The sequence below is a fragment of the Sinocyclocheilus grahami genome, unplaced genomic scaffold (assembly GCF_001515645.1).
Source record: "Sinocyclocheilus grahami isolate Dianchi unplaced genomic scaffold, SAMN03320097.WGS_v1.1 scaffold364.1, whole genome shotgun sequence".
NCBI classification, from domain to species: domain Eukaryota; kingdom Metazoa; phylum Chordata; class Actinopteri; order Cypriniformes; family Cyprinidae; genus Sinocyclocheilus; species Sinocyclocheilus grahami.
The window spans coordinates 565800-592299 of NW_015505543.1; the positions used below are offsets into that span (position 1 = coordinate 565800).

General features: G+C 37.6%; 1 protein-coding gene across 4 annotated transcripts in view; it reads right to left on the minus strand.

Annotated features, from left to right (window-relative positions):
- Window positions 1-26160, minus strand: part of prdm5 (PR domain containing 5) — a 36871-nt gene extending 10711 nt beyond the window's left edge. The window contains exons 1-8 of one of the 4 annotated variants that reach the window (XM_016230161.1): window positions 25942-26160; window positions 22594-22677; window positions 15600-15722; window positions 9198-9372; window positions 8177-8354; window positions 7665-7760; window positions 7404-7525; window positions 4226-4305 (exon numbers count right to left, since the gene is read on the minus strand). In XM_016230161.1, the coding sequence (XP_016085647.1) occupies window positions 4226-4305; window positions 7404-7525; window positions 7665-7760; window positions 8177-8354; window positions 9198-9372; window positions 15600-15722; window positions 22594-22677; window positions 25942-26040 (957 nt within the window). In that variant the 5' untranslated portion in view covers window positions 26041-26160. Of the gene's footprint in view, window positions 1-4225; window positions 4306-7158; window positions 7222-7403; window positions 7526-7664; window positions 7761-8176; window positions 8355-9197; window positions 9373-15599; window positions 15723-22593; window positions 22678-25941 lie in introns of those variants that run through there. The other 3 variants (XM_016230163.1, XM_016230162.1, XM_016230164.1) reach the window with 3 other exon arrangements.
- Window positions 26161-26500: the final 340 nt, after the last annotated feature.

Below are 26500 nucleotides of genomic sequence, written 5' to 3' on the forward strand. Positions count from 1 at the left end.
TATAACTACTTATTTTTCATTCTTGTTCTGTTCTGAATACCGTTAAATTTAAAATATTTGTTGTAGAGTGAGGGGAACTAAATAGGCTGTTTATATTTACCAGTATTTTAATATACATATAAATTACATATATTAATGTAGCCTAATTGTTTGCAATTACAAGGTTAACGGGTGTTTTTGGAGTAAGATCAATTTCTCTTTAGCGAGATTACTTCCTCTTTTTGGCCGGGTTTCGTTTCTCCGTGTCGTAAACTCTTGGGCGAGGCTTCTAAACCTGGGTGTTTTTAGGGGCGTGATATTCAAATGACGATTGTTTTCTGGCGCCACATTTATCAACATGCGATCATTTGTACGATGAGATTGGCAGCATACGAATGTTTCATAAATCACACGTGAACTCTGTCGTAAGTTGATTTGTGAGCACAGATCTGCGCTCGTTTCTACGTTAGATTGATAAATGAGGCCCAATGTCTCTGCTTGCATTGAAATTTCAGCTTTGTAACTTTGCAGATATTGTTTATGCTCAAACAGCAACATTACACACTAACTAACGTTAAAAAGTGAAATCGCAATGAACCACCCCTTTAAATAATTTGAATGCATCTTTGAGCAAGAAACGGTCCAATAAAACAAAATGACATAGAAGAGCCAAACAGGTTTGGATTTAACATTACCCATGGGAAGAATTTTACAGAAACATTAGCATTTCCTCTCGAGAGAGACTGACCGCTGCCGAACAATCAGGATCGCACACCAGAGCAGCATGATGCTCTTGCAGGTTAAAGTCAAAGCCGGACAGCTGTGACTGGAAAGGCTTGCTCTCAGAACGGCTGCGCCGATAACTGCTGATGAGTGAACGCTGACAGGAGGAAGTGCCTGTTTTACGTCAAGTTCAGGCAAAGAGAGTGATGATAGCATTCTCCAGGCCAAAACAGAGCGGGATGTTGGTTTGGTGGAGCAGTGGGAACAGCTCGGGATGCATTCCAATCGTAAGAACATTAAACCTGAATTGTGGTTCTTCACCTACGTCCTTCAGTTAGAAAATCAAATTACCTTAATTTGTCACTCTCAACTCGCTCTGCCAAAGTTTTGCGGTGCAGTTTCATTGAAAAGCATCTAAAAAGTGGTATATATTTTGAAAAGGACACCCACTCAGCCTATCCATGAATCTTCCCAAGAGAAAATGGACCAGGAACCATTTCAGAGCTCTGACGTTTGTGGTGATTTGAAGATGGTGATGAAGCTATTTGTCTGATATTCCTCAGGTCTTTTTGAAGAGGAACCCTGACGCCAGCAGGAAGTTCGGGCAGTCTGGACTCCCCAACTCTTAAATTTCACGAGAGCCACGGGGATGAGCTTGTGAAACAAAAGACGACCTTTCTGTACACACTCACACCAGTGGAAAACCTTACAACATCAGCATGAAGCCCACTACCAGCTGAGAGACAGAGAGAGATGGACGGCATACAAGAGCAAACCAGAGTCTAAGACGGCTATGTTTCTTATTTTTTCCATCTTTTCAAAAACAATGAAACAGATGAGGACAGAATTACATATATGGATCAGACAGCAGCCAAAGAAAGAGAAAAAGAGGAAGTCGAGAACTCAAGTGAGATCCAAGAGCTGAGGCCTCATCCTAAATGGTGTACTTGACGTATCTCACAATTCTGAGAAAACAGGTCTGAATTGCGAGTTTACTGTATATCCTGCAATTCTGAATTTATAACTTGCAACTGTGAGTTTATATCTTGCAATTCTGAGAAACAAAGTCAGAATTGTGAGATGTAAACTTGCAATTGCGAGAAAAAAAAATCAGAATTGCGAGTTCATATAACTTGCAATTCTTACTTTATTACACACCATTGCAACTTCGTATCACACAATTGCCACTTTATATCATGCAATTCTTACTTTATAACACAATTGCGACTTTATATCTTGCAATTCTTACTTTATTACACACAATTGCAACTTTGTAACACACAATTGCCACTTTATATCATGCAATTCTGTCTTTATAGCATGCAATTGCGACTATATCTCGCAACTGCGACTCTATATCAAGCAATTCTGACTTTATAACACAACTGTGACTTTAAATCATGCAACGGTGACTATAGCACGCAATTACAACTTTATATCATGCAATTCTGACTTTATAGCACGCAATTACAACTTTATATCATGCAACTCTGACTTTATAACACGCAACTGCGATTTTACATCATGCAATTGTGACTATAGCATGCAACTGCGACTTTATATCATGTAATTCTGACTTTATAACACAACTGCGACTTTATATCATGCAACTGTGACTATAGCACGCAATTACAACTTTACATCATGCAATTCTGACTTTATAGCATGCAATTGCGACTATATCTCTCAACTGTGACTCTATATCAAGCAATTCTGACTTTATAACACAATTGCGACTTTATATCATGCAACTGTGACTATAGCACGCAATTACAACTTTACATCATGCAATTCTGACTTTATAGCATGCAATTGCGACTATATCTCTCAACTGTGACTCTATATCAAGCAATTCTGACTTTATAACACAATTGCGACTTTATATCATGCAACTGTGACTATAGCACGCAATTACAACTTTACATCATGCAATTCTGACTTTATAGCATGCAATTGCGACTATATCTCTCAACTGTGACTCTATATCAAGCAATTCTGACTTTATAACACAATTGCGACTTTATATCATGCAACTGTGACTATAGCACGCAATTACAACGTTATATCATGCAATTCTGACTTTATAACATGCAACTGCGATTTTATATCATGCAATTGTGACTTTATAGCATGCAACTGCGACTTTATATCATGTAATTCTGACTTTATAACACAACTGCGACTTTATATCATGTAATTCTGACTTTATAACACAACTGCGACTTTATATCATGTAATTCTGACTTTATAACACAACTGCGACTTTATATCATGCAATTCTGACTTTATAGCACAACTGCGACTTTATATCATGCAATTCTGACTTTATAGCACAACTGCGACTTTATATCATGCAACTGTGACTATAGCACGCAATTACAACGTTATATCATGCAATTCTGACTTTATAGCATGCAATTGCGACTATATCTCTCAACTGCGACTCTATATCAAGCAATTCCGACTTTATAACACAACTGCGACTTTATATCATGCAACTGTGACTATAGCACGCAATTACAACGTTATATCATGCAATTCTGACTTTATAGCATCCAATTACAACTTTATATCATGCAATTCTGACTTTATAGCACGCAATTACAACTTTATACCATGCAACTACGACTTTTTATCTCACAATTCTCACTCATTACATGCAATTGTGACTATACCATGCAATTCTGACTTTATATCTCACAACTGTGACTTTACCACATGCAATTGTGACTTTATATCTGACTTTATTACACGCATTTGTGAGTTTATATCTTGCAATTCTGAGAAAACAAAGTTGGAAATGCAAGTTTATATCAGGCCATTCTGATTTGAAAAAAGTCAGAATTGTGAGATAAACATACGCAATTACTTTTTATATATATATATATATATATATATATATAAAGGGCTTCCAAACATCAGAGACTCATATCGTACTCATATTCTGTTTTTTAGTTCATATTTTTCTCTTGGAGAAGCTCATAAAAATAAGTTTAATCTACTGATATCTGAGCTAGTAGAGTGCTGCACCAAACACATTTAAATTAAGTCATTGTCATACTTTTAGTTGCAAATATGGCTCCTTTTTACATAAAAAAATGTACACAGAGTCATATATTTATAATTGTGTTTTATTCACAAATGTGCTCTATGGCGCTCTATGGTCCTAGCAAAGTATGTCAGATCTTAATCATCTGCTACATCCTTCACAGCAAAGCACTCAAATCAAGCCTTCAAGATGGCGATTTACGTGGTGCAAATTGTGTTCAGCGCTAGAGTTTTGAGCATGTTCGTTACATTACCTGATTTGCATAATTCCTTTAGTGCTAAAGTGTGGACTCAAAGTATGGAGCACTGCAACTGCTGAGGGAGCCATTTGAGACAAGGCCAGAGAAAGAACAGACGGATAGATGGCGTGACAGAGGAGAAAGATTAAAGCCAAAATAGACGAGCGAAAGGTAAGAAATATGAAGAGATGGACTGGATGAACGATAAGAGGAGATTTATGGAGGGATGATCTGACCTTGCGGTGCTCCTGCAGGTTGAGTGAGGATGAGCACTTCTTATTACAGATGGTGCATACCAACTTCCTGCGAGCACTCCCTACACACACACACACACACACACACACACACACACACAGATCATACATCACATGAGCAGCAGCTAATGGAGACGCTGCATCAGTTCCAAATAAACATCAGGAAGTCCTTACATAAATCAGTTCCTGGTTCAGCATGAAGTACAACACCAAGACGAAAGCAACTATATTTAACAGGGGTGAAAGGTCAGCTAATACGCATTTCCCATAGAAAAGGAAGTGGACACCTCAAAAACAGTTCTTATAAAACTAATAGTTCCGGTCCTTGATTTTGATTGGTTGAAAATCGTGCGAATATGAATGTGGTTTTGCGCAGCTCGTCAGTGAACAATGGCTCTGTGTAGTTAATGCTGCTCAATGTGAAAGCCCGCACGTGATGGAGATTTACCGCTGATTACAGAACCGGCTTTCTGACAAGATGCGCATTAAATATTGCATGTGATTTATCGTGCAGCCCTAGAAGGAATAATAAATTGGCTTGGGTATATATAGGCCTATAATGTTCACGCAAGAACTGTCATTTTGATTGACAACCGGAGAACAACAGATATTAAATAGCTTGCTGTTAGAGTTTTATAATGTAGTCTTGTGTTTTATTAAAACTGATTATAACTGATATGATATCTCAAAAGAATATGCACTTGTGCGTGGCGTGAGCTGCTGCGCACTCGCACTACAACGCAAGATTTTCATAAAATATAATAGCTTGCCATTTCGGTTTGTTTCTCACCAAACCCTCAGTATACCTTCAGAATGCTTGGAATATACGCCACGAGATGCATAGGATTATAATGGGTTACTAATCCGTACAACTGCAGCAGTGGAGGACTATTATTCTGCTGCGTGATACTGCAGAAGAACTGATGATGGCACGGTTTGATCTTCGGCTGACCAATCAGCAGAAAGGGGCGTTTAATTCCCGCCCACATGTAGAAATCGAATATTCAAGCTGTTTATTCATTTTTCCACCCATGAACGAAAAACAAAAATTTAAGCTAAATTCTCATTTTTCGGAAAAAAACAATTTTTCTACTTTCAATATTAAATCAAAAAACAAATGATCGAATGATACACGGATTAATAAGCCCCCAAGAAGCCGTGGTTTGCAGTGAATTTATAACAGCTAAGGGGGTTTAGGCACTCTGCTTCGCGTCGTACCTATCAACGCCCCTTAGCTGTTATAAATTCACTGTAAACCACGGCTTCTTGGGGCTTATTGCTTTATTAAAGCACAATTCCCGCCCACATGCAGAAATCGAATATTCAAGCTGTTTATTCATTTTTCCACCCATGAACGAAAAACAAAAATTTAAGCTAAATTCTAATTTTTCGGAAAAAAACAAAAAATTTTCTACTTTCAATATTAAATCAAAAAACAAATGATCGAATGATACACGGATTAATAAGCCCCCAAGAAGCCGTGGTTTGCAGTGAATTTATAACAGCTAAGGGGGTTTAGGCACTCTGCTTCGCGTCGTACCTATCAACGCCCCTTAGCTGTTATAAATTCACTGTAAACCACGGCTTCTTGGGGCTTATTGCTTTATTAAAGCACTGGTATTTTAAAAGGCTTTAAAAGGCTATATTCTACACTTTGTAGCATTTTATTCGGTAATAAATACACTTTAATGTTAGTCAATGTGTCTTGTGGCAAAAACGTCAGAATTTAGTGTTTAATTGATTCCCATCTTCTCACGGACAATTATTATTATTCAGTATTATTATTATTTTGTATCTTTATTGTATTGCTTCTTTAAAATTCTTGTGATTGGTTAATTTCAGCATACTGGCATACTGATAAATAAATCGTAAAGGGATAGTTCACCAAGAAATTTTTTCACCCTCAATATGCGTTTCTTTCTTCAGTTTCTGGTCCCCGTTGACTTCAATAGTATGGGGGGGGAAATACAATGGAAGTCGATGGGGACCAGCTACTGTTTGGTTACCAGCATTCTTCAAAATATCTTCTTCAGTGTTCAACAGAAGAAAGAAACTCATGCAGGTTTGGAACAACTTGAGGTTGAGTAAATGAAAACAGAGTTTTAATTTTTGGGTCTCTTTAATAGGTATATATTGATCACCACAGCAAATTTGTGTGTTCAAAGTTTAACAAAACTTAAATCCAGTGTGAAATCTGCACAGGGAAATTCCAGACTCCAAGATTTCTATTGAAATGACTGCATTTCGCCCACTGAATTTCATCTTACATTGACAACTGTGACATTAGTTGTGATTGTGAGAATATTTTAACATCCAAAGTGCTTCTTGGATTGGCTTTAATGTCACGGTTAGAAGTTATTGGAATACACAACATCAAATTTGTGCACACTAATGATAATTGTAAATGAAATAACTTTATTGCAAACAAACAGGTAGGCTAAATTAGAAGTTGTCAAGTTGTTGGCATGCAAAGTGTATAACGATGTGTTAATTATAATATATCTACTTGTATACCATTTAGCTTAATTTTACACTTTCTGTCTGAAAACTTGACAGAGATGATATTTACAGCCCAGAACGAACAGAACAGAACAACGGAAAAGAGGTTTGGTTGGACTAGGGAGAGAGATTTGCATTGCAATGTTTACATCAAGCCTTTATTTCAAAACAGCATCCTGTTTTCCATGTCCACTTTAAAGACTCTTATTATAGCATAACACACACAATCATTAATGTAGCTGTAAGCACTTTCACAAGCGCAGAGGCTTAATCGTTCCACAAGCTTAATCGTTTAGCTTACTGTTTGGATTCATTTGCAAATGACTGATTCACTTGCATGTGGCTAAACTGTCCAATTATAATTACTGACAATAACACTGAAAACATTCTGATATGTGCTTTCATCAGCCGATTAGGGGTCTTTGACTAATTTTCTCAGATGTCTGTGCTTCTGGCGGAGAGACAGACGCCCTGAGAGTCTGGTGAAAAGATGAGTGTAGAGAGGGAGGGAGAGCTTAGCGTTTATCTGACAGACAGAGGGGATGAAGAGCGGCTCAGAAATGAAGATGTTAAACAGCCGCTGATTAGACTCTCATTACAGACGGGTAATTTCGCACTCGCCTCAGTCTCTCTCTCGCATGTGTATGTGTGTGAGACAAACCTGTGTGGACGTTGCCTTTGTGTTTCTTCAGGGCGTCTTTACTCCTGAATCTTTTCCCACAGCTCTCAAACTTACAGATGAACCGACCGTCTCCTTTACACACCTCTTTGTGTTGCTCAAAACTGCGCATTAAAAAACACTTAATTTTAGTAGCTCTCTTCTGAAATGTGGCATATTTCCGAGTCAAACTGGATATTCAGGGGATCATGAAAACGGGGAATGCATATGAGAATGTATGTAAACGATTAAATATTGATGTACCTGGACTCTGAACAGAAGGTGCTGTGACACAGGGCACACTGATGGGCTTTTGAAGGGTCTCCTGATGAAGCAGAGCTCTCTGTACAGTGAAGAACACTGCAAATCAAAAGGACATCAGCATTAATACATGAGACAATGTGAAAGTGTGTGTGTGTGTGTCAGAGAGAGAGAGAGAGAGTGTGTGTGTGTGTATGTGTGCATGTTTATGTGGACACAAATTTGCATAATAACATGGGTATGAAATAGGTATTACAACGGGAAGGTGATTTATGAGGACATTTTCAGTGTCCCCGTAATTCAAAAGGCTTATAAATAATTCAGAATGAGTTTTTTTGAAATTCTAAAAATGCAGAAAGTCTCCTGTAAGGGGTAGGTTTAGGGGTAGGGTTGGTGTAGGGCAATAGAAAATACGGTTTGTACAGTATAAAAACCATTACGCCTATGAAGAGTCCCCATAAACCATAAAAACAAACCTATGTGTGTGTGTGTGTGTGTGTGTGTGTGGTACTGACTGGCGCTGCAGGGCCTGTTTGACAGGAAACTCTTTTCCGCAGGTGTGACATTTGAACTCTTTGTCCTCTGCTCTTCCTCTCTGATGAAGGCTCTGAAGATGTTCAGCTAACACTTCTTCACTGGGGAAGCTGCTCTCACACAGCAGACACGGGTAATCTTCCTTCTTAATCACCAGCTCTATACACACACACACACACACACACACACACACAGTTAAACGTACTTTATGAACCAGTGCTCAGCTGATACGAGTTTTGCATTGGCTGATATAATGCTGCCATATTTATCATAAAACATGATAAGTTGTGTGAATCAGTAGAGAAATCTGCACAGATCAAGCAGCGATTACGAACGAAAACAGTCCAAAACAAAACAAATATGAACAAATATGTTGGTGGATTTTGATAAGAGAGGGCAACGGGAGATGGACTTTTAATTATGCTATTATGGCCAGAAGTGATAATTTCAAGTTAAAAACATCTTAATGATGGGTTTGTTTCTTACAAACATGCAGCTTTTGCCTTCACAAGACATTAACTGATGGACTGGAGTGGTGTGGATTATTGTGATGTTTTTATCAACTGTTTGGACTCTCATTCTGACGGCACCCATTCACTGCAGAGGAGCCATTGGTGAGCAAGTGATGCAATGCTACATTTCTCCAAATCTGATGAAGAAACAAACTCATCTACATCTTGGGTGGCCTGAGGGTGAATACATTTTCAGGAAACCTTCATTTTTTGGTGAACTACACCTAAGTGCCTGATAATCGATATGCAGAACTGATTTTGAATTATTGTTTTACTGCTGCTTTTCAACACAATAATGACTACATGGCTATTAGACTACAATAAAAACATGAACCATGTATTTATTCATAACGAGTATTATTGTTATTTATGTCATTATATTGTTGTGATCTAGATGGCTATCTGTAGACCCAATCACACATTTCTGTGTAAATTGCTCATAAAACCATTAATTCATTATCCATTTCAGAAAGACACTAAACACACATACCGGTTTCTGCACTGAGGTGTTTGCTCTCTGTACTGTTCCCATCTTCATCTTTGATGTCCTGATCTTCCTCAAGGTCCTCCTCTTCCTCCTCCATATCGCTGTCCAGGTAGCCAATCAGAAGCTCTGTATCTGTCTCGATGTCATCAACAGCCAGATAGAAGATATTCTCTCCATCCTGTTTAAAGAGACAGTGTCGGCTACTTCATTCACATTCAACTGATCAAAAGTGACAGTAAAGACTTCGTTAGAAGAAATTTCTGTTGTACCAAAGAAAATAAATGCAAAAATAAATATTAGAGTTTGCATGTTATAAACTTGAGTCAAAGCAGTCAGCATTGGTTCATTTTCAACATATTATCAGTTCCCATGCTGATACTGGTAAAATATTGCATAGCTGGAAAGACTCTCAGCCAATAAGAGAACCAGAAGTAACTGTTGTGTCTGTGTTTGTGTCTTATTACAAAAGACATAAACTGAATTAGACGAAGAAAAGCAAAGATCCAGGTGTCGTCTGACACTAAACAGACAACACAACAGAGATCTGCTGGGAGGCGCAATCAAACATTAACACGAGGGGAAGCGTAAGATCAGCAGCGCTTCCTGATTAAGGTCAAAGGCCAAACACTTGAACCTCTGTTTAATGGCTTTGTCAGACCTTCATTTCCTAAAAGGTCATGCAGAAATAAGCACAGTTGCTGTACATTATGTTAAAATCACAGCCCCAGATTTATCCACCGGGAGATGGTGAGAGAAGTGTCATGTGTGAGGAAACACAGACTCTGTTCTCTTGATTCTGCTGTAATGGCCATGAGATCGCCAACATCTCAAACTCACCAGAGACCCGTGCACTGCCAAGATTGAGCAAACGAGTCTGCTTCCATCCACGTGAAAGCATTCATAATAAAAAATATAAATGTACCATTCAATTTTAATAATTAATCATTTATAGTATTATAGTAGTACAGTATTAATTTATTTTACTGAAAAAAGACAATGTTATCGATAAAAGAAAAAATCTTGATATTATGGGAACACATAGGACTTCACTAAATCGCATTTTAACCACAAAAATCACAATTTCTGCTAATCTAGATGAATTAAGCATAATCAAACAGTCATCTTTACTGAGATATTCTTCGCAAATGACTGCGAAAAATGACTGCAATCTTAACAGTAAATGACTGTAAAAATCTACTGCAAAAACATGTTAATTGGTTAACATTAAAGTGCTCCTATTATGCCTTTTCGAATATTACCTTTCATGCAGTGTGCCATGTAGCTGTATGTGAACATAAACTATCTGCAAAGTTGTGAAGCCGACAGTGCACGATAAATAAAGTTATTGTCTATCAAAAAAAAAAAAAAAAAGGAGGCGGCTCGAAATCATCCTGTTACGGCTCTACGTCACGAAGTAACACATTTGCATAATGTCCACCCACGTTCTACGTCGCCAGCTTGCCCGCCGACAAACAGTAAAATATCCATGTGGTTGACATCATGTCGAGAAGACGCTGTATCCTACGCTGTGAGAGTAAATTTGTTTTATCACATCTTATAATTACCACAAACTTGTTAACACTTGACACTTACCACTGAGAAACGTCCTGCTCCAGTCGTGCTTGCGAATCAGTCTCTAGCAAGCGGCAACCTTCCGCTCTCTCTCGTGAAGCCAACACGGAAGTGACTAAAACTGCAATTCATCGACTGGCCGCTAGAGGCTGGCTCCAAAAGGCAGTCAGTCCCATAGACTCCCCATGTTAAAATGCCCAACTTTACAGCAGAAAAAAAACATGTTTGCAGCCTGGTACAAAAAGTGGTTTTGGTGAACTCATCCGTTTAAATTATAATAAGTCTTAAAGTTCTGTATAATTAAGGGCGTGGCCAGTTGAGTGACAGGTGGATCGCCGCTGCTGTCACCACCGTCGAGCTAGGTGGGCGTCATTTCAGCAACCAGCTCCCGCCTCTTTGCCCATTTTTGATTATCCGGGAGTGATACGCGCGCGGTGACGTGCTGCCAAGATGGCGACGGCTGGCTCCGCCCACTTTGAGCTTCAAAAGCGCTCTTCAGAAACCTACGGGTGACGTCACGGACACTACGTCCATGTTTTTATACAGTCTATGGTCTCTTGTCTTATCGATGTTCCCAAGTCCAGAAACGTAGCAAGGAGATCGGTAAAATAGTCCATGTGACATCAGGGGTTCAACCGTAATTTTACGAAGCTACGAGAATACTTTTTGTGCACAAAAGAAAAAAAAATAACGACTTTATTCAACAATTCGTCTCCTCCGCATCACCCTGGTGCCATTTTAGGGAATATCCACTGAACGTAAAACAACATATGCTGTTCTGTCAGCTGCGTCACGCGGATACGCTGTTTCCGTTCAGATCAAATCACGCAGCTGGCACAGAACTGCATACAAACGTTTACGTCCAGCTGATACTCTCCAAAATCGCGCTACAGAGTGACGCGGAGGAGGCGAATTGTTGAATAAAGTCGTTTTTTTTCACATGGATTATTTTACAGATCTCCTTGCTATGTTTCTGGACGTGGGAACATTTCAGTTGTGTTGCTGTCTATGGGAGGGTCAGAGAGCTCTCAGATTCCATCAAAAATATCTTGAGTTGTGTTCCGAAGATGAATGAAGGTCTTACGGGTTTGGAACGACATGAGGGTAAGTAATTAATGACAGAATTTGGGTGAACTATCCCTTTAAAAATAGCATAATAGGGGCACTTTACGTTCCCTTACTATATACAGGGGAAAGATGTATCAGTATATATATCACTGGAATTTAAATTTTTTTTTTTTAAAGAAAAATACTGTAAAATTACTTTAAAATAAGTCTTATTTTATTGTCATGTTTGTCACAACAAGGTAATTTATGTGTATGACACCAGATATACTGTAAATTTAATTTCAATCTGTAAACTAAAAATAAAAAGGTTGCTACCATTTTTTTATGTATTTATTTATTTGTTTTATTTTTTTATTTATTATTACAGTAAAGATCTGACTGCTGAATTTTTATCCAAAAATGTCAAAACAATTTCTTACATTGTTTTGAAATTACTGGAATTAATTGGAAATATTAAATATCGATTGCAATTATTTTAAATAAAATTAGGTATTTCACTTTCTTAGCTTTTGATTTAGCTTTAGAAGATTCGTTATACCAGTTTCCATAAGGTAGAGAGCATGTCAATGTATATGATAAATATAATAAATCAGTAAACGAGATGAGCTCATATAAATAATGCATTTAAGTTGACATTCTCTTGATTGGTGCTTACATGAAATTATGAAGAAATATCTTAAATGGAGTGATACGCGCGCGGTGACGTGCTGCCAAGATGGCGACGGCTGGCTCCGCCCACTTTGAGCTTCAAAAGCGCTCTTCAGAAACCTACGGGTGACGTCACGGACACTACGTCCATGTTTTTATACAGTCTATGGTCTCTTGTCTTATCGATGTTCCCAAGTCCAGAAACGTAGCAAGGAGATCGGTAAAATAGTCCATGTGACATCAGGGGTTCAACCGTAATTTTACGAAGCTACGAGAATACTTTTTGTGCACAAAAGAAAAAAAAATAACGACTTTATTCAACAATTCGTCTCCTCCGCATCACCCTGGTGCCATTTTAGGGAATATCCACTGAACGTAAAACAACATATGCTGTTCTGTCAGCTGCGTCACGCGGATACGCTGTTTCCGTTCAGATCAAATCACGCAGCTGGCACAGAACTGCATACAAACGTTTACGTCCAGCTGATACTCTCCAAAATCGCGCTACAGAGTGACGCGGAGGAGGCGAATTGTTGAATAAAGTCGTTTTTTTTCACATGGATTATTTTACAGATCTCCTTGCTATGTTTCTGGACGTGGGAACATTTCAGTTGTGTTGCTGTCTATGGGAGGGTCAGAGAGCTCTCAGATTCCATCAAAAATATCTTGAGTTGTGTTCCGAAGATGAATGAAGGTCTTACGGGTTTGGAACGACATGAGGGTAAGTAATTAATGACAGAATTTGGGTGAACTATCCCTTTAAAAATAGCATAATAGGGGCACTTTACGTTCCCTTACTATATACAGGGGAAAGATGTATCAGTATATATATCACTGGAATTTAAATTTTTTTTTTTTAAAGAAAAATACTGTAAAATTACTTTAAAATAAGTCTTATTTTATTGTCATGTTTGTCACAACAAGGTAATTTATGTGTATGACACCAGATATACTGTAAATTTAATTTCAATCTGTAAACTAAAAATAAAAAGGTTGCTACCATTTTTTTATGTATTTATTTATTTGTTTTATTTTTTTATTTATTATTACAGTAAAGATCTGACTGCTGAATTTTTATCCAAAAATGTCAAAACAATTTCTTACATTGTTTTGAAATTACTGGAATTAATTGGAAATATTAAATATCGATTGCAATTATTTTAAATAAAATTAGGTATTTCACTTTCTTAGCTTTTGATTTAGCTTTAGAAGATTCGTTATACCAGTTTCCATAAGGTAGAGAGCATGTCAATGTATATGATAAATATAATAAATCAGTAAACGAGATGAGCTCATATAAATAATGCATTTAAGTTGACATTCTCTTGATTGGTGCTTACATGAAATTATGAAGAAATATCTTAAATTACAACAATTTTGTTGAATTTTATTATCTATCATCGTGCAACCCTAGGAACAGGTCTACCATACAGAATCATACTACACATTTGCATTCTATTTTTGTTGCGATTGATTCTACAGTGAACCCTCCAGCGAGTTATTGCATGTTAAGCACAAAGATTTGTTATGTTTTTACATGTTGAGATGAGCTGTGAAATCATCTGAAATCACAGCATTTTTCCCATAATTGCATCTGAATCATGAGGTTCTACAGGTGCATTAACACTGACTGTGATTAGGGCACTGGAGGTTGCCAGATCACTGCACCATTGGTTACTACTCAACTGCCATATCCAGCTCATGTGACCTCAAATGTGTACGCCCACGTGTGTGTGTGTGTGTGTGTGTTATTGATCTAAGGCTCATTACACTCCTCTTATCTCCACACTCTTTGGTGTTTTCAGATCTCTGGCACTGCGAAAGCACATCAACACTGCCAGACATAACAAACAACTCATTCCATCTCATTCTCTCCGCTGTCTGCTTCTGTTTCTGAGCCTTATGCAAAGCAGCTGTCACACTCTGTGGCTCTGTACCCAAACCTAATGAGTGGCCTACGTAGGCAGCACTTTAAGGAATCATAGGTGTACCCTATATGTGAAAGCTGTTGCAAAACCACAAACATTTTTACCTAATTTTAACCAAAACTAAGGCTGCATCACACATGTTCTGAAGGCAAACCCACAAAGCACTGTGACAATCTTAGTGGGAAAAAAAATCCATCAAAAATATCAAAATTAAAGGAATAGTTTTCCCAAATATGAAATTTCATCAGATTTGGAGAAATGTAGCATTGCATCACTTGCAGTGAATGGGTGCCGTCAGAATGAGAGTCTGATAAATATACACCACAATGATCCAAAAGTAATCCACACGACTCCAGTCCATCAATTAACATCTTGTGGAGCTGTGTGTTTGTAAGAAACAAACCCAACTTTAAACCGTCACTTCTGGCCAAAATACAGAATCCAAAAAAACACTTCCTCCTATTGTCCCTCACATCAAAATCCACTCACATACTTGTTTAGAGCTGTTTAAAGTTAAACCATCTTACTAATGACTCTTTCTTACACGCAGGTTTACACTTCATAAGACATTAACTGATGGACTGGAGAGGTGGGGGATTACTTGTGGATTATTGTGATGTTTTTATCAGCTGTTTGGACTATCATTCTGACGGCACCCATTCACTGCAGAGGATCCTTTGCTGAGCAAGTGATGCAATGCTACATTTCTCCAAATCTGATGAAGAAACAAAACTCATCTACATCTTGGGTGGCCTGAGGGTGAATACATTTTTACTAAATGTTCATTTTTGGGTGAAATAATAATTTTAAAAAAATTCTAAACTAACTTTCAATTTTTTTTTTTTTTACTTTCAAACTAAGCAGCTTTCTGTTGATCAGTTCGGCAAACTTGTAGCAAAATATGTGTGTGGAAAGCTTTTACTCTCACGTGTAAATATGACCACACTTTTAGAGTTTTGCAGTGCTAGCTTAGAAACATGCTAACCCCAAACTCAATACCAGGTAAGCCTTACTTACACGTCTTGTAGGTTGATGCAGACTTTTTGTCTATACAGTGTTCCGAATCAGCCACTAAAATAAAGCTCTTTAGAAGGCAGCTGTCTATGTAAGTCAGTACCCAGCAACAGTGTGCATGTGAGAGAGTGTAAAGAGATCTCTGTGGTTATCAGGCTGTGGCATCTTCTCATACCTGAATGGCGGCCAGGTTCTTCTGCTCCTGTGAAGGGGCCTGATGAACGAAGCGAAGCCAGTTAGCATGGCGAGGGTTACTAGCGTCCAGGATATAAAGCACGTCCCCTTTATTCCCTCGAACCTGCAGAAGCACACAGATTCACAGGTCACAAGCCAGCCAATCAGAATCAAAGTGGCAATGCTGCTCCTCAAAGCATGCTTCTCAACAGCCTCTAAACACTCATTGAAAGCACAGTGTCCATTAAAAATCCAAAGCTTTATCCACTCGAGATGCTTTCATGAATTGCATAGCGTCCAAGTGCATAGCGTCTGTTTTTTTTTTATCCACTTCTAACTTAAATATTTTGTGCGTCCACCTTTTGCAGCAATTATAGCAGCACATCTCTCTGGCATAGAGTCAATATATTTCCTGAGAACTACAAAACTAATGTTATCCCATGCCTTCTGCAACTCAAGCCAAAGGCTTTCCTTTAAATGTTTTTCCTTTGAACGTATTTTCCAACTCGCTCCAAATTTGCTCTATGGGGTTGAGGTCTGGACTTTGAGGAGCCAGTCCATCATTTTCAATGTTGCAGCAGATTCCTTCCGTCGCAGGTAGATCCAGCAATAGTTCATTTTATGGGTATTGTAATGGCCAATTCAACAAAAACAACTGAAACCTCTTAAATATGCCAAGTGTTCTAACAATTTTGGCCACCACTGTATATCAATAACATACTGGTCAACACTCAATGTTAGACAATTTTTAATTTATTGGTATCAGTCTATATTGGATATATCAGTCAATATTGGATATTTAATTATGTTAATTTTCCCTATTTTACATTTTGATTACTTTTACTGACCTCTTACTAACACTAAGTTAGTTACACTTAACACTTGTTCACACACACAACACGTTTTTCCAATCCACTGCACTATTTTTCATTGTTTTTCAATGTAAACATGCACTAGACGGATATGTTCGACCACTGTGTCTTTAACAGCGCCTCGCACATGACGCATCGTTGCATGTACCTCAAGTTATAAGAAATGTAACTTCTGTCAGGACCACTATCGTCAAAATGATACTTAGCATAAAGTTTGGTTTGGTGGTATGGTTCTGTTCTGGGCAAAAAACTCCCTGCCCATCCATGCAGCCTGTCATGAATGAGCAGGGAGAGCAGCAATAATAACACCCCTAGGGTTAACAGAACAGAACAGAACAAGGCAGATATCATTAATGTACTTGATATTTAAGTGTAACACTTTATTCAAGATAAAAGAGTCTGATTAGCAAGGAATATCAGAAAGCCAAGCCCTGACTGTGGCGAAAGGAGGAGCTGGGGATGGAGGAGGGTAATTTGCTCCGAAGCAAGCTGAAAAGCTGCTGAATAATACTGAATAGAGCTTATATAGGAATGCTGCGATAGGTGTCGTATTCCTATAGGTAGATGTGATCAGCTGAGAATCAGCTGACGCAAGCTTGACTCACGTGACCTGCCAGGACTAACGCTAACGCTTAATTTTTGCAAACCATGTCTTGAGACCTTGCAATCTTTATAAGATTTTTTCATACAGCACATTATAATGTCATGATGCTTAAATTCACTTCACATTTTGTGTTTAGTATTTTATTTTTAATTGATTTAGACAGAAATTTTATACATTTTAATCTGCCATAACATGACATGATCAGAATTTTAACGGATCCCTACTTATTATGCAAGTACAATGGCATTCTTTATTGATAAAACAAGACTGACAAGTATATCCAATGACAATGCATTTCCATAAACCTACACAGCAGTTATCAAGCATAATTTTACTAACAAATTTGCGTACACAACAGTATTACTTTGAGAGAACCAGTTACAAGTACAACCTACAGACGTCCCTCGTAAAAAAAATTATATACTAAATAAAATGTATTTTAAATAGTGTTTGAATTTACTACAAATACATTTACATATGTATTTACTTATTAAAAATACCCTACAATTCTACTTTTAGTATACTAAAATTATTAAAACTATTTTTGTATTTAATGCACTTTTGTGCTGAAGTCCAACTAAAGATATACTGAAGTATTTGATTGTGCTAAAGTAGAAACATTTGCAAGTATACTTCAGGTACACTTTAAATATCTTGCATTTAAAGACTGATATTATTCAAAGATCATACAGTCCTCGTCAATGGTGATATTTAGGCTTAATGTTAAGAAATGTGCATTGTGCACAAGTATAGTACTCCAAATAACATTGCATTACAATTGTTATATCCGTAAGTCTGCAGCAATATGTCAATAAATATGTTACATATACTTTTAAATGTATTTTAAATATATTACTTTTTTTTACTAGGGGTGTAATCAGACATACATCATTGTAAGCGCACAGATGGTAGATGCTGGTGTCTGAAATTCCAGTCTTGAATCAGGAAAATTGCTCACTTCCCACAGGAATGCTCTTTTCCCAAATCTGACGAGTACCTTGGTTACTGTTTTTGGATACAAATTATTATTTTGAGATGTTTCTTATTCTTAACTTACTGAAACGCCAACTAATAGCGACTTATTCTGACTAATCTTGAAAGGTAATTTCCCTGAAATTGCCTGCATCACAACACACAAGCAGAATGAAAGAGCGGCACAGTCAAAGATTGCATACTAAGATGATCTATCATAATAATTATATGCCCAAGTGTGTAATTTGGGAGAACTTAAGCTCACTATACTTTGTGCAGAATAGTGTCATCGGGGCAGGCAGATCAATAAATCACAATTCTAATGTGGCTGAACCCGACCTGGTCTGCGTTATAATTAAAACTTTAATGCAGCCGAAAATAAACCCAAATCTTTAGTTTCGAGCACAGATATTTGATGGGATATTAGATACGGCATGCACTGGGAGACGTGTCTGGCATGGGAGAGTCAGCGTGAGTTGAGTTCATGCTGGCATGTCTCGTCCAATTAACGGTTGCCTGGAGATGAGCAGTGATGCATCTGTCTGAACAAGAGGGGCAACAACTTCTCCAAGACAGTTAAAATTCAGTCAGACCTCAAAGATCGCACTCAGAGAGATCCAAACGCAAACAAATCTAAAAACGGTATTAGTGGTCTTTGCAAAGACAAACATGACTATTAGTGTTAATGTTATCTGAGCACACCTCTAACCCAAAGTATTAAACTTTGGTGTAACTCATCCCACACTGTTTGTGCTACAGACATGAATGAAACAACAAGTCATGTGACTTGTTGAGAGGTGTTTTTGTCTGGTGAACAATAAAACAGGAAAAAAGTCCAACAGACTTGCAATGAATGAGAGAATTAAAGGGGTCATATGATGCGATTTCAATTTGTCCTTTCTCTTTGGAGTGTTAAAAGCTCTTGGTGCATATAAAGAAGATCTGTAAAGTTCTAAGTCCGTATCTAAAACGGCTCGTTCTAACACGCCCCCACATGTCTACCTCACTGTGTGGGAAGATTTGCATAACGCCACCCAAATGTTCACGCAAAGAAAGGTGTAACTTTTATTCTCGCTGTAGTATTGTTGCTGCCGCTGCCATGTCGTGAAGACGCTGTGTTTCGTTGTGAAAGCGAAATTACTTTGTTTGGTCTTCCAAAAGAGGACTTCGTCATGCCTGGAGCTGATCCGTGCTGGTCGCTGAGGAAATACATCAACTTCGCGCTGTGAATCGCCGGATCGGCTTTCACCGTGGACGAAGCGGAGTCCAGCCCGGGGTCGTCACATGTGGTTGCCACAAACCCACCGGACGCTCCTTCGTCGAATCCGCCGGCCGCGCCGTTCTGAAGCCCGCCGCCTCTGCTCACTCAAGTCGGCCTCTGCTCATTCTAGGCCGCGGTGTGTGACGCTTTTCCGTTGTGAAAGCAAAATTACTTTGTTTGGTCTTCCAAAAGAGGACACGACTAGAAATCAGTGGTTAAGTTGTAGTTACAACACTGTTCCAGAACAGTTCAACCCAAATATTCAGATGTGTGCAGCACATTTTATGGAGGACTGTTTCCTGATCCTGGGAGAGTAGACTACAATGCCGGCTGTTCTGACTCACAGACTGTAAGTACGTTTTTTATATTTAAAGGATTTGCCACTGACGATTCAAACACAAGTTTTTTGGGCAGTGTAGAGCAGTACTTGTTGTTTGTCATTTCTCTGATCACAAATGCAAACATGGTTTTATGTTGCGCTCCAGCCGGGACACAGGGCATCACAGTATGGTGAGGGGCGCAACATTTCCGTCCCACGCTTGAGGTATTCGGCCAATCACAACGCACTGGATAGCTGGCCAATCAGCATAAACACATTTCATTACACCAAATACACAAAATAATGTTCTTTTTAGCAGCATCATATGACCCCTTTAAGCCATGTCACTATTTACCAGAATTTAATTAAGTGCAAAATTAATGTAATATTTCAGACACTCAGTTGCATATTACATGCAAAATACTGAAAAAAAATATCACAGTTTAAATTTATATTAAATGCAATTAGTTGAACCCTAAAGTGTTTTTTGACCCACTTAATTAGGACTTCATATGGTTAAAGTGTACAGTACTGACAAGTATTTATGATAAACTGAATTGTAATTGTAATGTTGTTTCTATTAAAACTTGTATGTCATGTTCATTTCAAATGTATTAACTGAATAAAACACTAAAGTTGTAATTATTTAACATGCTTTAGTATGTTGGTCAACACATCAAAATAAGTGTACTTCTTTAAAACATGACAAAAATTATTAAAACAACAAAGACATGTTCTGTGAATGGCCAGTAAGAACCTAGAGCAAATATGCATATGGAGTGACAAGACAAGATCACAGAGATGCTGCCCTGCTCTTTCTCTTAATCAACAGTGTTCTAGTTACATTCATTAGTTTATTAAAACATTTGTTTACAGGAGATGCAAGTTATTTTCTACTTTTCACATTTCATGATTTAAAATAATACTAATTTACAGTAGATACAAGTTATTTTCTACTTTTCGCATGACAGTATATAAAATGTATTTTGTTTGCAAGAGATGATGGTTATTTTCGACTTTTGACACAATATTAATTTATTTTGTTTGCAAAAAAATTAAAGTAACTTAATTTTTTTTTTAGAAAACTTGCTTTTTACAATTAAACTGAAATGTGACTTTTTTTTCATAAGACGTCTTCATTTCAAGCAATCTTTGATTTCAATTGTTCAAAATATTCAGCAAATAACCATAAATAGTTTGTTTCCTTCAATTTAAAAATCACAAAGATAAGAAAAAATAATCCCACCTTTAATAGTTGAGTAGCTATATTTATAGTACAAACCGTTAATGGACTATGAGGGCACAAAAAGAAATATAAAAAAAATAAAATAATCGTAATCGAGGTATAAAGTGTTCAACTAATCAAGGTTTTGGTTTTAGGCCATATCGCCCTGCCCTATGATGAACAGAATGAATTTAGGCTTTTATCCACATAACATGGTTCTTGCATAAGTTCAAAAGTGCTGTGCAACTCACGAAACTGAACCTCATTGGTTCTCACATGTCAAGCAAGCATGCTTAGTTTGCCACAATTGACTTGTGCATTGATTAATGTGAATAAAGGCCTAAATTATATCCGTTCATCATATTAAGCGATCGAGTCTCTTCTAGTGGTTGAACGGATCGTAGTTGATCTGTGATCCGTACAGACCAAGCACCACAGTTTCGGCACGCATGTGATCCGCAGATTAATTGCAAAATTTAACCACAATAGAGTGAACGTTTGTCAATTGTATGTTTACACACGCAAGCGATTTTAAACCATTCCAGCAAAAGAAAAGGCGAAAGGGAACTCGATTCGTTACTTGCACGTTGTTTTCTATGTTCGCAGATGCACACATATGAAGCACGTAACACCGAACTGAACCCTCTTTCGTATCTCCTTCACTCCTTGCCATTGAACACATGCATATACACATAAAAGTATGACAAAATACTGATCTCGACAATCATTGTGGTAAATGCTGTTCAGTCTGTTGTGTCTTAAGTGAATGAGAACAGCAGAGAAAGAAATCGGATGTGTATCATTATATTGGATCCGTGCATCAGGTCTTAAAGGTGCAGCAGCCTAATAACACCTGGTGCTGTCATTATGCTCATCAAACAACAAAACATGTTTTTGACAAAGATGAATCTATATTTAATTTATACTGTGAACACTATGCAGTGTTATTTTACACTTAATTATTACATTTCTGTACCTGAATACTACCGACCTTATTTTATTTGTAACGTTGTTCTGTTGTATTTATCTATGCTTGTAATTTGTGTATTTGTTCCTATTTCTACTGGCCGTTCACTTGTCTCCTTAATAATGTTTGAACATTCTTAGGCTAAGAGTTTTTGCTGTGGTATAGAAGTACTTAGCTTTGAGTAATGGAAAGCAAAGTTACATTGATTTTTTTTTTCTTGCTGATCCGAAAATGTATCCGATCCGTGGCTCAAAAACCGTAATATGATCCAAACAGTGAGATTTGTGATCCATTGAACCACTAGTCTCTTCAGAAAATTTGGACTATTACCACTAATCATCCCCATTAGTTTTACAAACTCTTTTTGAACTTTTTGAAGCGTCAAAGTGGTAGTTGCATAGACTGTCAATGGAGGGACAGACAAGGGTAAAAGAACAACAACAACAACAACAAAAAATCAGAGACAGACACCTATAGCTAATACCTAGAAAACTATAAATCAACACATTATAAAGCACTCAGGACACCTTGGCAATTAAATATGAACAATCCCAGCAGTCAAGCGTGGTCACGGTGAGTTTGTATGGGCAACCACTCTCATTCTCTTCAGAAAAACATAAATACATTCTAAAATAGGCCAGATATAAACTAGCATCTAGCATTTCGAAAGGGTTGATAAGATATGAGTTGCCTTTGAAGTGACACAAAAACAAAAAACGTATAGCAATGCATTGTGGGTAAAGCGATGAAAAGATTGTTGAGTCTAGTCACCCACCTCCCACATCAGTCGTGGATCCATGCTTTCATCCAAGTCACTCAGCATCCGCTTTTCACCTGCGAACGGACCAAACTTCTCACCCTGTGAAGAAAGAGCGAGTGTGTGTGTGTGTGTGTGTGTGTGTGTGTGTGTGTGAGACTGGGCTTTGATGTCACATCCAGCAGTTTCTGTGTGCTATCTGAACAGGATCAAGGAACGGCTCTGTGGGATCTCTAAGCGTCTATGGGTTGATTCTCCACTCATAGAGCTTATTCTGAGATGTACACATTTAGAGAGATGTCAAGTCGACTCAGACACGTTCAGAACATGCAATATATGTTAAAAATGGTCTGAAATCTGCAAATTACATTTGCTTAGGCTTGTGTATGCTTCAGGTGACTTGATCTAATTAAGATGAGACCAATTGAAAACTCAAGACAAGCAAAGAAAGTGAAACAGGAGATACCAGGCTGAATCTTAAGAAATAAAGTGATTATATATACAGTACACTGTAAAAAAAAAATGTTTTTCAAAATTGTAAATCAAAAAAGATTATTATTGGAGTATGTTTCACAAGATAATGCTATTTCAGTCTTTCTACTTAAAAAATGGCAGATTTTGATTGTGAAATTTACTAACTTTGTTTCATATTTTATACATTCCCATCCATTATCGAATGTGCAATTTAGTGTATTTCAAATCTTAAAAGCATATTTAAAAAAAAAGACCAATGTACTTGTACTAATTGTACTCGTAACTAGCATAATATTGATTAAATGAAATGCCACTCAAGTGTACTTAAAGGAAGTACACTTTCATGACTACATTTCTTAACACACTTAAGTACACTTTTAAAAAGTTTTAGGCCTACTTTAAAGTACAATTTAAATCATTATCCCCCAGTTTCACAGACAAGGCTTAATCTAGTCCCAGACTAAAATGCAAGTCTGAGCGGTTTCAACTGAAAGATACTTGCACTGATTGATCTTAAAACATGTCAGTGCCTTTGTTTTGTCTCAAAATGCACACCAGTAAAGATTTTTTCTAAGGCACGTTTATAAAACTTACATTACATTTACATTTAGTCATTTAGCCACTTTTATCCAAAGCGACTTACAAATGAGGACAATAGAAGCACATAAAATATATTAATGTTAGATGTTATATGTACTAAAATTAGGGCTGCACGATATATATCGTTTCAGCATCGATATCGCGATGCGCAGGATGTGCAATGTTTAGGCTTCTGATTGTTATATTTATACTGATAGTTTTCTTTGCTCACACACAGACACTGTGTCTACACCAGACGCGACAGCAGTACAGAGATACCCATTTTTTTTTTAAATGGAGAAAGCGGCGCGGCAGGCGTTTTCCATGCGTTTTTAGGTGCGACGTGTGAACGACCCCAAAGCGGCAAAGCGACCGTTGCATATAATTTGAACTTTGTGTCAGTACGTCATAAATAGAACGAGGCATCAGTTTACTGTAGGGATTTGTTGTGTCGCGCCCAAGCCAACTTTACAGCAGAAAAAAAATTTAGCAGCCTGGTACAAAAAGTGCTTTTGGTCTATATAGCTAATTTTGCCGTTCATGACAACTGTGAGGGGGGTGCATTTTTTTTATAACTCATCCGTTTAAATTATATTAAGTCTTAAAGTTCTGCATAATTAAGGGCGTGGCCACTTGAGGTGGATTGCCGCTGCTGTCACCACCGTCGAGCTAGGTGGGCGTGGTTTCAGCAGCCAGCTCCCGCCTCTTTGCCCATTTTCGATTATCCGGGAGTGACGCGCGGTGACGCACTGCGATGGCCGGCTCCGCCCACTTTGAGCTTCAAAACCGCTCTTCAGAAACCTACGGGTGACGTCAGGAACACTACATCCATGTTTTTATACAGTCTATGGTCGCAACGCATCCAGTGTAGTCAGTCACACAGCATCACTGATTATAATGGGTTCTATTGTATTTTGCTGCGCCACTCGCGTCCAGTGTAGACACGGTGAGAGCAACACAGATGCACGTGAACTCTGAATTCTGTTCACTTCCGCTACTATTTGTGCCTGAAATGACACATACGCACGAAACTATGTCAAAATGCACGTCTCTGCAAGTATTTACTCACCTACAAAATCACCCCAATCATTGATTATCATTTTTATTTTCCAAATAGAGCTATTCAAGTCATCTGGTGATTTTTTTTTTTTTCATATCGCAATATATAATCACAGAAAAACAAAATATCGCAATGCGAGTTGCATTTTAGTTCGGGCTGCACGATATTGAAAAAACCAATATCGTGCAGGCCTAACTAAAACGCAACCTCGTCAGCACAAAGATATTTAACTGCATGACATACAAGTTTCAACAGAAATGACATAAATGATTGTCAGTACATTTGACAGCACACTTAAACCATATTTCAAAGACGATTAAAGTAATTATGAAATGACATACCAATGTAAACATAATTGAGTGGGTCAAAAAGCGCCACTAAGTTCAACTAGTTGCATTTAATATACATTTTAAACTTTTACACGTTTTCATTTAATTGTAAATAACATGCAATTAAGTGTCTGAAATCATTACATTTAGTTTGCGCTTAAGTATATTCTTTTAAAGTAGCCTATATTATTTACATAAGTACTTTTTTTAAAGATACGCTGAAGTGTACTTATTTTTTACAAGGGTATATATTAGCAAATAAGTGAAAACAAATGCTAATATATATATATATATATAAAAGTGCAAATAAAATGTGAAAACCATTTAAATGATTAAGTGCAACTATTTTAAATTATAATATTGTATGTATGTATGTAGATGACAATTGCTCTACACGTTTTACTCTTATTTTTAAAATTGTGCATGTTCTTATGTTGGGGTGAAATATAAGCAGGACATGTGCTTTGTGATGCAGACATCTTACAAACGGTTTCTACAGTGAGCCACACTTACAGTCAAATATCACAGTAACTATAGCCTATTTATTGTTTTTGCAAAATGTAAAAAAAAGTAAATACCGGATCTCTTTCAAACAGAGCAAACTCTTTCTGGTATGTGTTTTATTTTTTAAGCCAGTGGAGTGCAATAGGAAACTAATATCACGTTCCCACAGTTGTACTGTAATATCTCCAGTAGCTGTATAGTGTGCCGGAAATGGTGGTTGGCATGATGGATTTTTGGCGGAAACGATGGTTACCATGGAGATTGTTTGTCAGGGACGTGGCAGCACACGTAAGCACATACACAGAGGAATGCAACTACAACCAGGAGTATATACTCAATGCTTTCTGTGCTAAGTAAAAACAGTAGGCTGAAAGAAAGACTTCATCTTTCATGCTGAGAGTTAGTTTTGTATGCACGAACCTTGTGGACTGCTCTGGCAGTGTACAGCCCCATCCCGTCCTGAACTTTAGAGGACTTCAGCACGAATCTGTCCGGCACATACATGCCCAACATCCTCATCACCTCAGAAAAACGCCTTTCTTCGAAACAAAACCGGCGAAACGCGCTCGGAAGCACAGGTTAGGAGCTGCTTTGATTTTCTCTGCTCGCTGTGTTTGTAAAGCTCAGCTCCGTCTGCTCTTCCATGTTACTGTCTACAGGAGACTGGCTCTGCGCTCTGATTGGCTGTTGGCCGGACAGGGAACGCGTTTCTGCGCTCTGATTGGTGGAAAGTTTGTTGCCGTGAGCTACATATTTTACTTTCCCGGGAAAGTTCACCGTATAATTCTAGAAGAACGAAATAAAACTAAAATCACGTATAAATAATAAAAACAAACAAACAAATAATTAGTGTGGCTAATAATGATAACAATAATGATGTATATTATATCATATCATATTATCTTTTACAAAGTTTTACATCGTTTTTTTTATTTTATTAATATTTTATTTGTTTATTATTATTATTATTATTATTATT